This window comes from Aspergillus multicolor (genome assembly GCF_047715735.1).
Source record: "Aspergillus multicolor strain CBS 133.54 unplaced genomic scaffold BDW74scaffold_15, whole genome shotgun sequence".
In the NCBI taxonomy this organism is placed as follows: domain Eukaryota; kingdom Fungi; phylum Ascomycota; class Eurotiomycetes; order Eurotiales; family Aspergillaceae; genus Aspergillus; species Aspergillus multicolor.
In genome coordinates this window covers 606,360-618,920 of record NW_027395966.1, presented here as the reverse complement: position 1 = coordinate 618,920, position 12,561 = coordinate 606,360, and the positions used below count along the sequence as shown (strand labels likewise).

The following is a 12,561-nucleotide window of genomic DNA, read 5'->3' as shown; positions in this document are numbered from 1 at the left end:
CATTATTGGCTAACTAGGCGCATTGACCGCGAATAGCGCGCGTCAAACGGACCGGGAGTAATGCCGATCCGCGAGATTGCCTGTTTAGGCCTAGTGTACTCTCTCGGGGTCTCTGGCCATGCCCGCGTTCTGCTCGCTGCTCTCGATTCTGGCTCTCACAGCCGTGGATTTGCGCGATCTTGACTTCGCTTCTGAGCCTTCATTGACCCGCTCAACATCTTTCTCCACGCTCATTCCTTCAGCTTTTCACTCTACCTCCCCGCTCTCTATGCACATTTTTCCCTAATAATAATTAATGACCTGACGATCTCGCTTTCCCGATTGCTGCTGTCTCATGCGACACTTGCTCATACCGTGTGAAGACTGAGCCTACCTACTGGAATCGCCCTCCGCCTATGCCTGCGACGCACCCGGATACGAGCGCTGGCTATTGATTGGGAGCCGGCCTGGTGGCCTGGCAGCTTGTTTTATCTTGTTCAACCCGCTGTGAACCCCTCTGGCGAGGGCCGCAGTAGTTATGGAGCGGAACATCGATATCTATGCCAGCAAGCTGGGGGATGAGAAGCTGGGTATGTCTGAGTCCGGCGGTTGCGCATAGGAGCAGAATGCGACCTGTCCTCGTGCAGTCCATGTGTTATTGCTGACACCACTGTGCTTAGATATCAAACTCCGGGCCAATGTTGCTGTCGAACTCCGCGATAATATCGAACCTCTCTGCTCCGGCGCGAGCTACCCGATCTTTCTATCGAAGCTATGGCCGGTCTTCAAGAACATCTTGAGCGGCGAGCCCGTGTTCACAAATGCGTCCTTGGTGCAGGTGAGTTGCCGCGGTTTTGAGCGATCATGGTGGTGTCGCTGGAACGGAGCTTATACCTTTCTGTGCTAGAAATTACGAAACTGCGTTCTCGAAACCCTCCACCGGCTGCCGATGATGTCCCCCGATGTCGAACCATACGCCGCCGACATGGTCGATCTGTTAATGGACCTGGTACGAATCGAAAACGAGGAGAATGCGGTGCTGTGTATGAAGACTATAATGGATCTGGAACGGAACCAAGCGAAGGCCACCGCGCAACAAGTACAGCCGTTTCTCGAACTGATTCAAGAAATGTTCCAGACGATGGAACAGGTCGTTCGTGATACCTTCGACACCCCGAGCCAAGGAACACCGTCCGGAATGCCTTCAACGCCCGGTACCTCCGCCCCGAACTTTCAGTCGCCGCGGCCTAGCTCGCCTGCTGCCTCCGTACCCGACATTGGCGCCGACCAGCAGACGTCCAACAATGTCCTCCTCAAAGGCATGCACTCGTTTAAAGTACTTGCGGAATGTCCGATCATCGTCGTCTCCATCTTCCAGACTCACCGGGCTTCGGTAGCGGCTAACGTCAAGCTCTTTGTGCCGTTGATCAAAAGTATCCTGCTTCTGCAAGCGAAGCCGCAAGAGAAAGCTCACGCGGAGGCTGCGGCGCAGAAAACTATTTTCACCGGCGTTTGCAAGGAGATAAAGAACCGCGCTGCGTTTGGAGAGTTCATCACCCTTCAGGTCAAGACCATGAGTTTCCTCGCATACCTGCTTCGGCTACAACCACATCAGCTACAGGACTTCCTTCCTACGCTACCGTCAGTGGTTGTTCGTCTTCTTCAAGATTGCCCTAGGGAGAAGTCGAGCGCTCGAAAGGAACTTCTTGTTGCCATCCGCCACATCATTAATTGCACATACCGGAATATTTTCCTGGACAAGATTGATCAGCTTTTAGACGAGAGGACTTTAATAGGTGATGGTCTGACGGTGTACGAAACGATGCGACCATTGGCGTATAGTATGCTCGCAGACCTCATCCATCACGTCCGGGAGCATTTGTCTCGCGATCAGATTAAGCGGACCATTGAGGTATACACCAAGAACCTTCATGACGATCTACCCGGGACGAGTTTCCAAACAATGAGCGCCAAGCTTCTCCTTAACATGGCCGAGAAGATCTCGAAACTGGAAGATAAGGTAGAAGCTCGGTACTTCCTACTAATGATTCTAGATGCGATCGGCGACAAGCTTGCGGCCATGAACTACCAGTATCCAAATGTTGTGAAGCTTCATAAGGCGTATCAAGCTACGAAGAAGGAGGAACCGGCGCCGGAGAAGTACCTTGCTGACAAGGACCAACCGCCTGACTGGGACGAAATCGATATCTTCTCCGCATCACCGCTCAAGACCTCCAATCCCCGGGACCGTGGAGCCGACCCGATCGCTGAGAACATCTTCCTCTTCAAGAATCTGATCAATGGTTTGAAGAATATCTTCCACCAGCTCAAGAACTGTAACCCCAACAATGTCCAGATTGATCCCGCGAATGTCCCGATCAATTGGTCCGAGGTCTCATATGGTTACAATGCGGAGGAGGTCCGCGTCATCAAGAAGCTTTTCCACGAGGGTGCTCGAGTGTTCCGATACTACGGTGTGGACCAACCGGAGCCCGAAGTCAACTTCTCTTCACCGTTTGATTTCCTTACTAGCCAGTACACGGCCCCCATGCCGCGGGAGGAGAAGGAGCTTCTGGAGAGCTTTGGAACGGTCTTCCACTGCATTGACACAGCTACTTTCCACGAAGTGTTTCACAGCGAGATACCTTATCTTTTCGACCTTATGCTGGAGCATGGCGCTCTTTTGCATCTGCCGCAGTTCTTCTTTGCGAGCGAGGCGACCTCTCCTGCGTTCTCCGGTATGGTGTTGCAGTATCTCATGGACCGGATTCACGAGGTCGGGACTCCTGATATGGCGAAAGCTCGGATTCTGCTCAGAATGTTCAAGTTGTCTTTCATGGCTGTGACCCTATTCTCGGCCCAGAACGAACAGGTGCTCCATCCCCATGTCTCCAAGATCGTCACCAAGTGCCTAGAGCTTTCGGTGACTGCTGAAGAGCCCATGAACTACTTTCTTCTCCTGCGCTCTTTGTTCCGCAGTATTGGTGGTGGTCGGTTCGAGCTCTTGTACAAGGAGATTCTTCCCCTCCTGGAAATGCTTCTCGAGACCTTCAACAACTTGTTGCTGGCTGCGCGCAAGCCGCAAGAGCGGGATCTCTACGTCGAGCTTACACTTACCGTTCCCGCTCGTCTCAGTCATCTTCTTCCTCATTTGAGTTACCTTATGCGGCCTATCGTTGTAGCACTTCGAGCAGAGTCCGACCTTGTGGGGCAAGGATTGCGAACATTGGAGCTTTGTGTCGATAACCTTACAGCTGATTACCTTGACCCTATCATGGCTCCTATCATGGATGAATTGATGACGGCCCTCTTTGACCATCTCCGACCTCACCCCTACAACCACTTCCACGCTCACACAACCATGCGTATTCTGGGGAAACTTGGTGGACGAAACAGAAAGTTCTTGAGTCACCCTCCAGACCTCACGTTCGAACAATTTGCAGACGATGCTCCCAGCTTTGACATCAAACTCATCGGGCCTAGTGAAAAGCGACCTTTCCCCATCGGCATCGGCATTGACCTTGCAATCGCGAAGCTAATGGAAATCTCGAAACATCAGTCGGATGGTTACTACAAGCAGCAGGCGTTCCATCTCGTCTCCTCTCAGCTCAAGCTTTTCATCGGATATGAGAACATCCCTGATGACATGGCTTCTCTTCTCCGCCTACACGCCAATGACCTCTTTGAGAGTAAATTTACCACTATGGCCGATATACTGGAGAAGTCCGAACGGTCTAGCTCGATCCCTAAGAAGCTTGCTCAGGAAGGGACATTGAAGAAGCTCCTCAAGGCTTGCATCTTTGCAACCACACTGCCTGCCCTCAAGCAGAGTGCTACCGCTTTCGTAGCCGATGTCTGCAAGCACTTTGCTATGGTGGAAGTTGGACGGTCGTTGGCACACGCTAGACATGGCAAAAAGCAGTTTGACGTTAGCTGCGGTGAAGGCTCTGTATATCTGGACTCTCGGGTCTTCGCTGAAGCTGTTGTCGAATCGTTATCATCGGACCATGTTGAGGTTAGGGATGCCGCCAAGGTGGCTTTACAAATTCTCAAGGATGCTGCCGTAACGATATTTGGATCTCCTGAACGTGTGACGAAGCTACCCTTCTTCCAGCACCTGGGTCGTGTGTTCTGTCATAGCTGCCACAGCGAAGAGTGGTTCACCAAGGCTGGCGGTAGCCGTGGTATCCATCTCTATGCCACTGAGCTGGACCTCGGTGACTCTTGGCTCTTCGAGAAGCAAGCGGAATTTGTTAGGGCATTGACGTATGTCATCAAGGATACGCCGCCAGATCTTCCAGCTAGCACACGGATGCGGGCGCAAGACACTCTAGACTTGATTCTGCGAAGATGCTGCAAGAACATGTCTAAGGACGATCGGAAAAATGATAAGAGCCGCCTCTACTCTCTCTGCGGTTTCTTCGTCTACGAGCTTTCCCACATGAACAAGCATGTTCGGGAGGCTTCTCGCCGCAGCTTCTCTACTATTGCCGAAGTTCTGGGTTGTGAGGTCCATGAACTCATCTTCCCTGTGAAGGATCGTCTATTGCAATCAATCTTTAACAAGCCTCTTCGAGCCCTTCCGTTCCCCACGCAGATTGGGTTTATCGACGCCATCACATTTTGCTTGAGCCTGCGCAATGAGATCGTTACCTTCAACGACCCGCTCAACCGTCTTATGCTCGAGTCTCTTGCCCTGGCTGATGCCGATGATGAGAATCTTGCATCTAAACCGAACGAATTCAAGAATGCCGAGATGATTGTGAACTTGCGTGTTGCTTGTCTCCGGCTCTTGTCAATGGCCATGAGCTTCCCCGACTTTGCGAATACTCCTCAGAACACCAGTCGCGCTCGCATCATCTCCGTCTTCTTCAAGTCGCTCTATGTCCGTTCGCCTGATGTGATTGACGCTGCCAATGCTGGGTTGAGGGACGTCCTGACGCAGACTAATAAGCTGCCGAAAGATCTCCTGCAGAATGGCCTACGCCCGATCCTCATGAACCTCCAAGATCCCAAGCGTTTGAGTGTCGCTGGACTTGACGGCTTGGCTAGGCTTCTGACCTTGCTTACCAACTACTTCAAGGTTGAGATTGGAGCTCGTCTGCTGGACCACATGAAAGTCATTGCCGACGATGTGATCCTGCAGAAGGTCTCTTTCAGTCTTGTTGAGCAAAGCCCTCCTATGAAGATCGTCGCAGCAATTTTCAACATCTTTCACCTTCTTCCACCGGCCGCTACCACGTTCATGGACCACCTTGTGAACAAGGTATTAGACTTGGAAGATAAGCTTCGCAGAACCTCGAGCAGTCCCTTTAGGAAGCCTATGGTCAAGTATCTCAATCGATACACCAAGGAAAGTTTGGCCTACTTCTATGCTAAGTTCAATGATGAACGGTTCGGACGATTCTTTGCACAGGTGCTTGCCGACTCGGAGAGTGACACGCTTCGCGCTGCCGTCGTCGCAGACACGGATAGCTTCATGGCCGCGGCGTTTGGGCAGGAGCAAACTGAAGGCAAGAATACCGCCGCCATCAATGGTATCTATTCTGTTCATTCTATCACCTCTTTCCCTTCGACCAAGAACTGGCTTGTCTCCCATCCCGACTTACGAACGAAGGTGATCGCCTCTGCACGCGATCTTCAGCGAAAGCTACATGGTGATAAACTTCTCGCAAGTGAGCGTCTGCGCGTTGAGCAAGCTGAAGACCAGATCATGGACATCGTTACTGTCTACCTGGCAGGGTCAATGCACGATCTCGACTTCCTTTTCGACGTTATCGATGGATTGTCCGCAGGTGATCTCAAGCGTAGTCTCGCCTTTCCAAAATTCATCTATAAGCATATCATCACCAACGAGTCTATTGACTATCGGCGTTCCGTGATTATGCGGTGTCTTGATCTTTATGGACAGCGCTCCTGCTCTCAGAAGATGAAGACCTACGCTTTCCGCCATCTGGTCAACCCGATTTTCGCTATGGATGTCCAGCTGACGTGGAACAGCTCCCCTGATGGCCCGAAGCTGATGGATAAGAGTATGACGGAGTCCATTCAGAACCGTCTGTGGAAGCCTCAGGTGGCAGATCTGAGTGAGGAGTCCAGCCAAGCGGGTGTTGACCATTCGCGCATGGAGCTTCTTCAGCTATCCGCGTTGTTGATCAAATATCACCACGCCACTGTGCAGGATTCGCGAAAGGACATCATCAAGTTCGCCTGGAACTACATCCGCCTTGAAGACATCATCAACAAGTACGGCGCCTATGTTCTCATTAGCTACTTTATTGCGCATTACGAGACTCCGATGAAGATCGTTGTGCAGGTGTATGTTGCACTTTTGCGTGCTCATCAGAATGAGGGTAAAGCTCTTGTGACGCAGGCTCTGGATGTTCTTGCTCCTGTTTTGCCTACGAGGATCCTCGCCGCAGCCAACAACGCCCAACCTCAGGATACGCGATACCCGCTCTGGGCTAAATGGCCTCGCCGTATTCTCGCTGAGGAAACCGCGAACCTCCAGCAAGTCATGAGTATTTTCCAGTTTCTCGTACGCCAGCCAGACCTGTTCTATGAATCTAGAGAGCACTTCGTGCCTCTTATCATTCCTTCGCTGATCAAAATTGCTGCTCCTCTGACCAACCCGTCGCACGATAGCAAGAGGCTTGCGCTGAACCTCATCAATTTGATCTGGATCTGGGAGGAGAAACGGGTGAAGAGCATGTCGGTACCGGCTCAGAACGGCATCCTGGAGTCGCCAAACTCGAGAAAGCGCAAACTCGATGACGCCCAAGGCACGTCCTCTCCTTCACCGGCCCTTGGGCCTCCTGGATCTCGTGAGCGCTCTGAATACATGGTTCCGCCCGATCAACGCGCTGCCCTGATAAAGTACCTCATTACCTTCATCACCACATCCACGGATAGATTTCAGGTACCGGCCGCCCGGTTCCGAGAGCTTCAGTCTTCTAAGCAGCAAGGTCCAGTACACACCAGCGATATGCAGAAGAAAGCAGTGGGATTGCTCCGAAGTCTGATGTCGGCTGCTTACTGGGGTGATCTCAACATTGAGCTCTACCAGAAAGTCATCGAGCCGATTCTCACGCAGGACCGAGGAGACAAGCCCATTGAGAAGTACTTGACGTCTGTAGTGAACGCTCTTCAGGTTGTGCGTATTCTTCTCGCATCAAAGCCAGACGAGTGGGTTGTTTCCCGTGCCCCCCTCATACAAAAACTGCTCGAGAAGCCACTCCGTTCGGATAACCCCGAGGTCCAAGATTCTCTGCACGGCCTTGAAGCGGACATGGACGTTGAACCCAAGCTTCCTCCTCCTGTTCAGCGAGTGCTTAGTGCCCTTCCCGATGATCAGCCGGAAGATGAAGATGCAATGGACGTTGAACACTCGCCCTCCGAGTTTGTTACTTACCTCTCTGCGATCGCCACCGAAACTCTCTCCGCCAACAACTACATCTCCAGTCTCAACATTCTCTGGTCCCTCTCAAAGAGCAAACCGGCCGAAATGGATATTCATATCCCGCAGGTCATGAAAGTCTTCTCGCAGAAGCTGGCTAAGGAACATGTTCTCGGTGCCTCAACCACGAATGGCCAAAACGGAACTAAGCCGGAGGGTGCTCCGGATCCGCAGGAATATGAGATCGGCATCGACCTTATCTTCAAATCTATTGAGTTGGTTTCTGTCCGCATGTCTCACCTGGGTGAGCAACGCCGGCCCTTCTTGAGCGTCCTTGCTCAGCTCGTTGAGCGATCTACAAACGAAGGACTCTGCACTAAGGTCTTGGACATGGTTGAGACTTGGATCTTCAAATCTACTGAATCATGGCCTACCCTCAAAGAGAAGACCGCAGTCCTCCACAAGATGCTGCTCTTTGAGTCTCGACAGAGTCCTGAGATGTTGCATAAGTTCCTTGACCTTGTTATCCGGATCTACGAGGACTCTAAAATTACGCGGACTGAGTTGACCGTTAGACTCGAGCATGCTTTCTTGATCGGTACGAGAGCTAAGGATGTGGAAATGCGCAATCGCTTCATGACTATCTTTGATCGAAGTCTGACCCGCCTAGCGAGTTCCCGGTTGAGCTATGTATTGACTTGTCAGAACTGGGATACACTCGCGGACTCGTTCTGGCTTTCACAAGCGTCTCATCTCATCCTAGGCTGTGTGGATATGACTGCCCCGGCTCGTCTTCACCCGGACGACTTCACGATGTATCCGCTCAACTTCTTGTTCGGTAATGCCGAGAAGGATCCGCGCCGGGCAGAAATTATGGTCGACAACCAACTCGAAGCATTCATCGCTGACCGCAAGCGGTTTCTTGGTGAAATTGCTGAGGTTAAGGCTCGTGACTTGATGGAGCCGCTCACTCAGCTCCAACATACCGATCCCACCACGGCTTATAAATTGTGGACTACCTTGTTCCCTATCTTTTGGTCAACTCTCTCGCGGGAAGATCGCAGCGACCTCGAAAAGGGAATGGTCAGCCTCGTCACCCGCGAGTACCATCAACGACAGGTAGACAAGCGCCCGAATGTCGTACAGGCTCTGCTGGAAGGTGTTGTCCGCGCAAGCCCCCGTTTCAAGATCCCGCCACACGTCCTGAAGTACCTGAGCCGTACCTACGACGCCTGGTATACCGCTGCCACGTATCTGGAGGAATCAGCTATCAACCCTATCATTGACACCCCAACAGTCCGTGAGAGCAATCTTGACGCGCTTGTGGAAGTATATGCTGGCTTGCAAGAAGATGACTTTTTTTATGGTACCTGGCGACGGCGATGCAAGTTTGTTGAAACCAATGCCGCCCTCTCGTATGAACAGCAGGGCATGTGGGACAAATCACAGCAACTGTATGAGAACGCACAGATCAAGGCTCGCTCTGGCTCTATGCCATTCTCCCAAGGCGAGTACTACCTGTGGGAAGACCACTGGCTTATTTGCGCCCAGAAGCTCCAGCAGTGGGATATTCTTAGCGACTTCGCCAAGCACGAGAATCTGAACGATCTCCTTCTTGAAGCTGCTTGGCGGAACATTGAGAACTGGCAGAGCGAGAACAATCGAGAACAGCTAGAGTCACTGGTCAAGTCTGTCTCTGACGCCCCGACTCCTCGCCGAACCTTCTTCCAGGCGTTCATGGCGCTGTTGCAATTCCATAACAAGAAGGAGAACATTCAAGAGTTTAACGGTGTCTGCGACGAATCGATCCAGCTTTCCATCCGCAAGTGGCTGCAACTGCCTAAGAGCATAACCAACGCCCATCTCCCGATACTCGAGCACTTCCAACTTCTTGTTGAACTTCATGATGCGAGCCACATCTGCTCCAGTCTGTCGCAAACCAACGAGCGTAACCTCGACACCAAGTCTGCGGAGTTGAAGCTGTTGCTTGGCACTTGGCGAGACCGTCTTCCCAACCTGTGGGATGATATTAATGCTTGGCAAGATCTGGTTACTTGGAGACAACACATCTTCCAGCTGATCAACGCGACATATCTTGGACTGCTCCCACCCCAAACTAATAACGTCGCTAGCAACTCCTATGCGTACCGTGGATATCATGAAACGGCCTGGATTATCAACCGCTTTGCCCATGTCTCTCGCAAGCACCAAATGCCGGAAGTCTGCATTGCTCAGCTCAGTCGAATCTACACCCTGCCAAACATCGAAATCCAAGAAGCGTTCTTGAAGCTGCGCGAACAAGCCAAATGTCACTACCAGAATCCCAAGGAACTCAACAGTGGTCTGGATGTGATCAATAACACGAACCTCAACTACTTCGGTGCGCAACAAAAGGCAGAGTTCTATACACTCAAGGGCATGTTCCTCGCAAAGCTGAACCACGTCAATGAGGCAAACGAAGCGTTCGGTGTTGCTCTGTATTATGATTTGAGACTGGCCAAGGCATGGTCCGAGTGGGGTCAGTACAGCGACCAGCGTTTCAAGAGCGATCCCAACGACTATGAGTTGGCAAGCAACGCGGTTAGCTGTTACCTGGAAGCTGCTGGTCTCTATAAGAACTCCAAGTCTAGAAAGCTGCTCAGCCGGATTCTCTGGCTGCTTAGCTTGGACAACGAGGAAGGTGCAGTAGCGACCGCGTTTGAGAATTTCAAGGGTGATACGCCTGTTTGGTACTGGATTACCTTTATTCCGCAGCTATTGACAAGCCTGTCTCACCGCGAGGCGCGTCTATGCAAAGCTATCTTGGTTAAGATCGCCAAGCTGTACCCTCAAGCTCTGTTCTTCTTACTTCGTACCAACCGCGAAGACATGCTCAACATCAAGAAGCAGCATGATCAAAAGCAAGAGAAGCTTGCGCGTGCCCGAGCGCAAGCATCTCCGCAGAACAAGCCCACGCCAGCGGTGAACGGGGCGCAAGCCGCAAACGGTCCCGCCTCTGCTCAAGCTCAGGCTTCTCCCAACCGACCAGCTGGCCAGCAGCCTGCACAGAACCAACCCCAGGGTCAGCCCCAGGTTCAAGGTCAGGCGCAACCTCAATCCCAGCAAGGGCAGGGTCAAGCCCAGCCGCAGGTCAATGGCCAGAGTCCCGCTCAGAAACCTGCTCAGCCCCCCGCGGCTGTCCAAGGCCAGGCTCAAAACCAGGCACCACAGCAACAACAACCACAAGCGCAACAGAATTTCCAGGTCCCTGGACAGCAAAACCAGCCCGCACCACAGGTACCGACTGCTGGCGCGGAATCTGAGAAGGAACCGTCGAAGAAGCCGTGGGAGTATTCTGACGAGATCATGTCGGGTCTCAAGACGGCATTCCCCTTGCTCGCTTTGTCGATGGAGACTATGGTCGATCAGATCCACAAGAATTTCAAGTGCCCGCCTGATGAGGACGCGTACCGCCTGATCGTGGCGCTTCTGAACGACGGTCTGGCGTATGTTGGCCGCATGCCTGGATCGTATGCTCAGGACTTTAAGCTGCCCGCGGCCACCGAAGCCAACATTACGCGCTTCGCCGAGACGATCCTTCCACCCCATATACGAAAGGCCTTTGAAGCCGACTTTGTTATCAAGAAGCCAACCATGTACGAGTACATCCAGAAGCTTCGCCGCTGGCGTGACAGGTTCGAGGAGAAGCTCGATCGACGGCCTCAGATCCAGTTCTTGGAGACCTACTCCCCTCACCTCAGCGAATTCCGTTTCCTCAAGTTCGACGAGGTCGAGATTCCAGGACAGTACCTGCAGCACAAGGACAAGAACCAAGACTTCATTCGCATCGACCGCTTCTTGCCTGACATAGATCTGGTGCGCGGTATTGGTGTCTGCCACCGTCGGTTAAAGATTCGTGGTCACGACGGAAGCGTTCATCCATTCGCTGTCCAACATCCCGCTGCCCGACACTGCCGGCGCGAAGAGCGGATTCTCCAGCTGTTCCGCATCTTCAACGGGGTGCTTGGCAAGCGCAAGGAGAGCCGCCGACGGAACCTCAACTTCCACCTGCCTCTTATGGTTCCTTTGGCTCCTCACATCCGCTTGGTCCGTGACGATCCGTCGTACATTTCGATGCAGGGTATCTATGAGGATTACTGCCGACGCATTGGCATCAACAAAGATGAGCCTGTTCTGTTCACTATGGAGAAGATGAGGGCTTTGGCAGAGACAAAACAGAGCGTAAGTACAACTTTATCCTCGTATATGACTGCAACTAACGTCTCTCAGCGTACTGCCGAACAGCAGCAGGTTCTCAAGACCGAGATGCTCACGGCTATCCAGGAGAAATGGGTTCCTTCGACAATGGTGCTGGACTACTTCCAGAAGATCTATCCCAATTTCTCGGACTTCTGGCTCTTCCGCCGCCAGTTTGCTTATCAATATGCGGCAGTTGCATTCATGACCTACATGATGCACATGGGTAACCGGTATCCGAACAAGATCATGATCTCGCGCGCGACTGGTGACATCTGGGGCTCCGAGCTCATTCCCATCATCAACCCGAACAAGGCTTTCTTCTTCAACCCGGAGCAGGTGCCTTTCCGCCTTACCCCCAATATCCAGACGTTGATGGGTCCCATTGCTGTGGAAGGTCTATTTGCCTGCGCGATTATGGCCATTGCTCGCTGCCTGACGGAGCCACGCCACGAGCTAGAGCAGCAGCTCAGCATTTTCGTCCGCGATGAGATGATGTTCTGGGCTACCACTCATCACCGCGACCGTGTTCTTTCCGCACAGCAACTCCGGGAATTGGTCTATAACAACAGCGATATCATCGTCAACCGCGCCGTCAGCCTTGCCAGCCCACCTGAAGGCAATCTGCCCGCGAACCAGACTACCATTGATCTTATCTCCAAGGCTGTCAACCCGCAGCACTTGGCTAGTGGTGACGCTTTGTGGATGCCGTACCTCTGAATTGTCCTTGTCTCTCGCCGTCTTCTCTCCATCGTTCAATTAGCGTTCTGTTTCTTGGGTCATCGCATAGGCTTGCAGTGCAGATTGTTGTTTCTTGGGTAGGGTTTCAAAATGTTTACTCGGCTTTCTAGCGAGGCGCTTGGGGTGATGTTATGGAGCCATGAAGCTCACTGACTTTTGTCTATTTTTGCATCTTAGCTTTTATTTTGAACTGCCTCAGCATGATATAA

At 52.3% G+C, this 12,561-nt stretch overlaps 1 protein-coding gene across 1 annotated transcript; it reads left to right on the top strand.

Annotated features, from left to right (window-relative positions):
• Positions 1-178: 178 nt before the first annotated feature.
• BDW74DRAFT_31128 (histone acetyltransferase TRA1) lies at positions 179-12,513 on the top strand. Its single transcript, XM_073732487.1, has 4 exons — positions 179-569; positions 660-817; positions 887-11,596; positions 11,645-12,513. Exons 1-4 carry the CDS (start codon positions 518-520, stop codon positions 12,329-12,331), a joined length of 11,607 nt encoding a protein of 3,868 aa, XP_073583190.1. The 5' UTR covers positions 179-517; the 3' UTR covers positions 12,332-12,513.
• Positions 12,514-12,561: the final 48 nt, after the last annotated feature.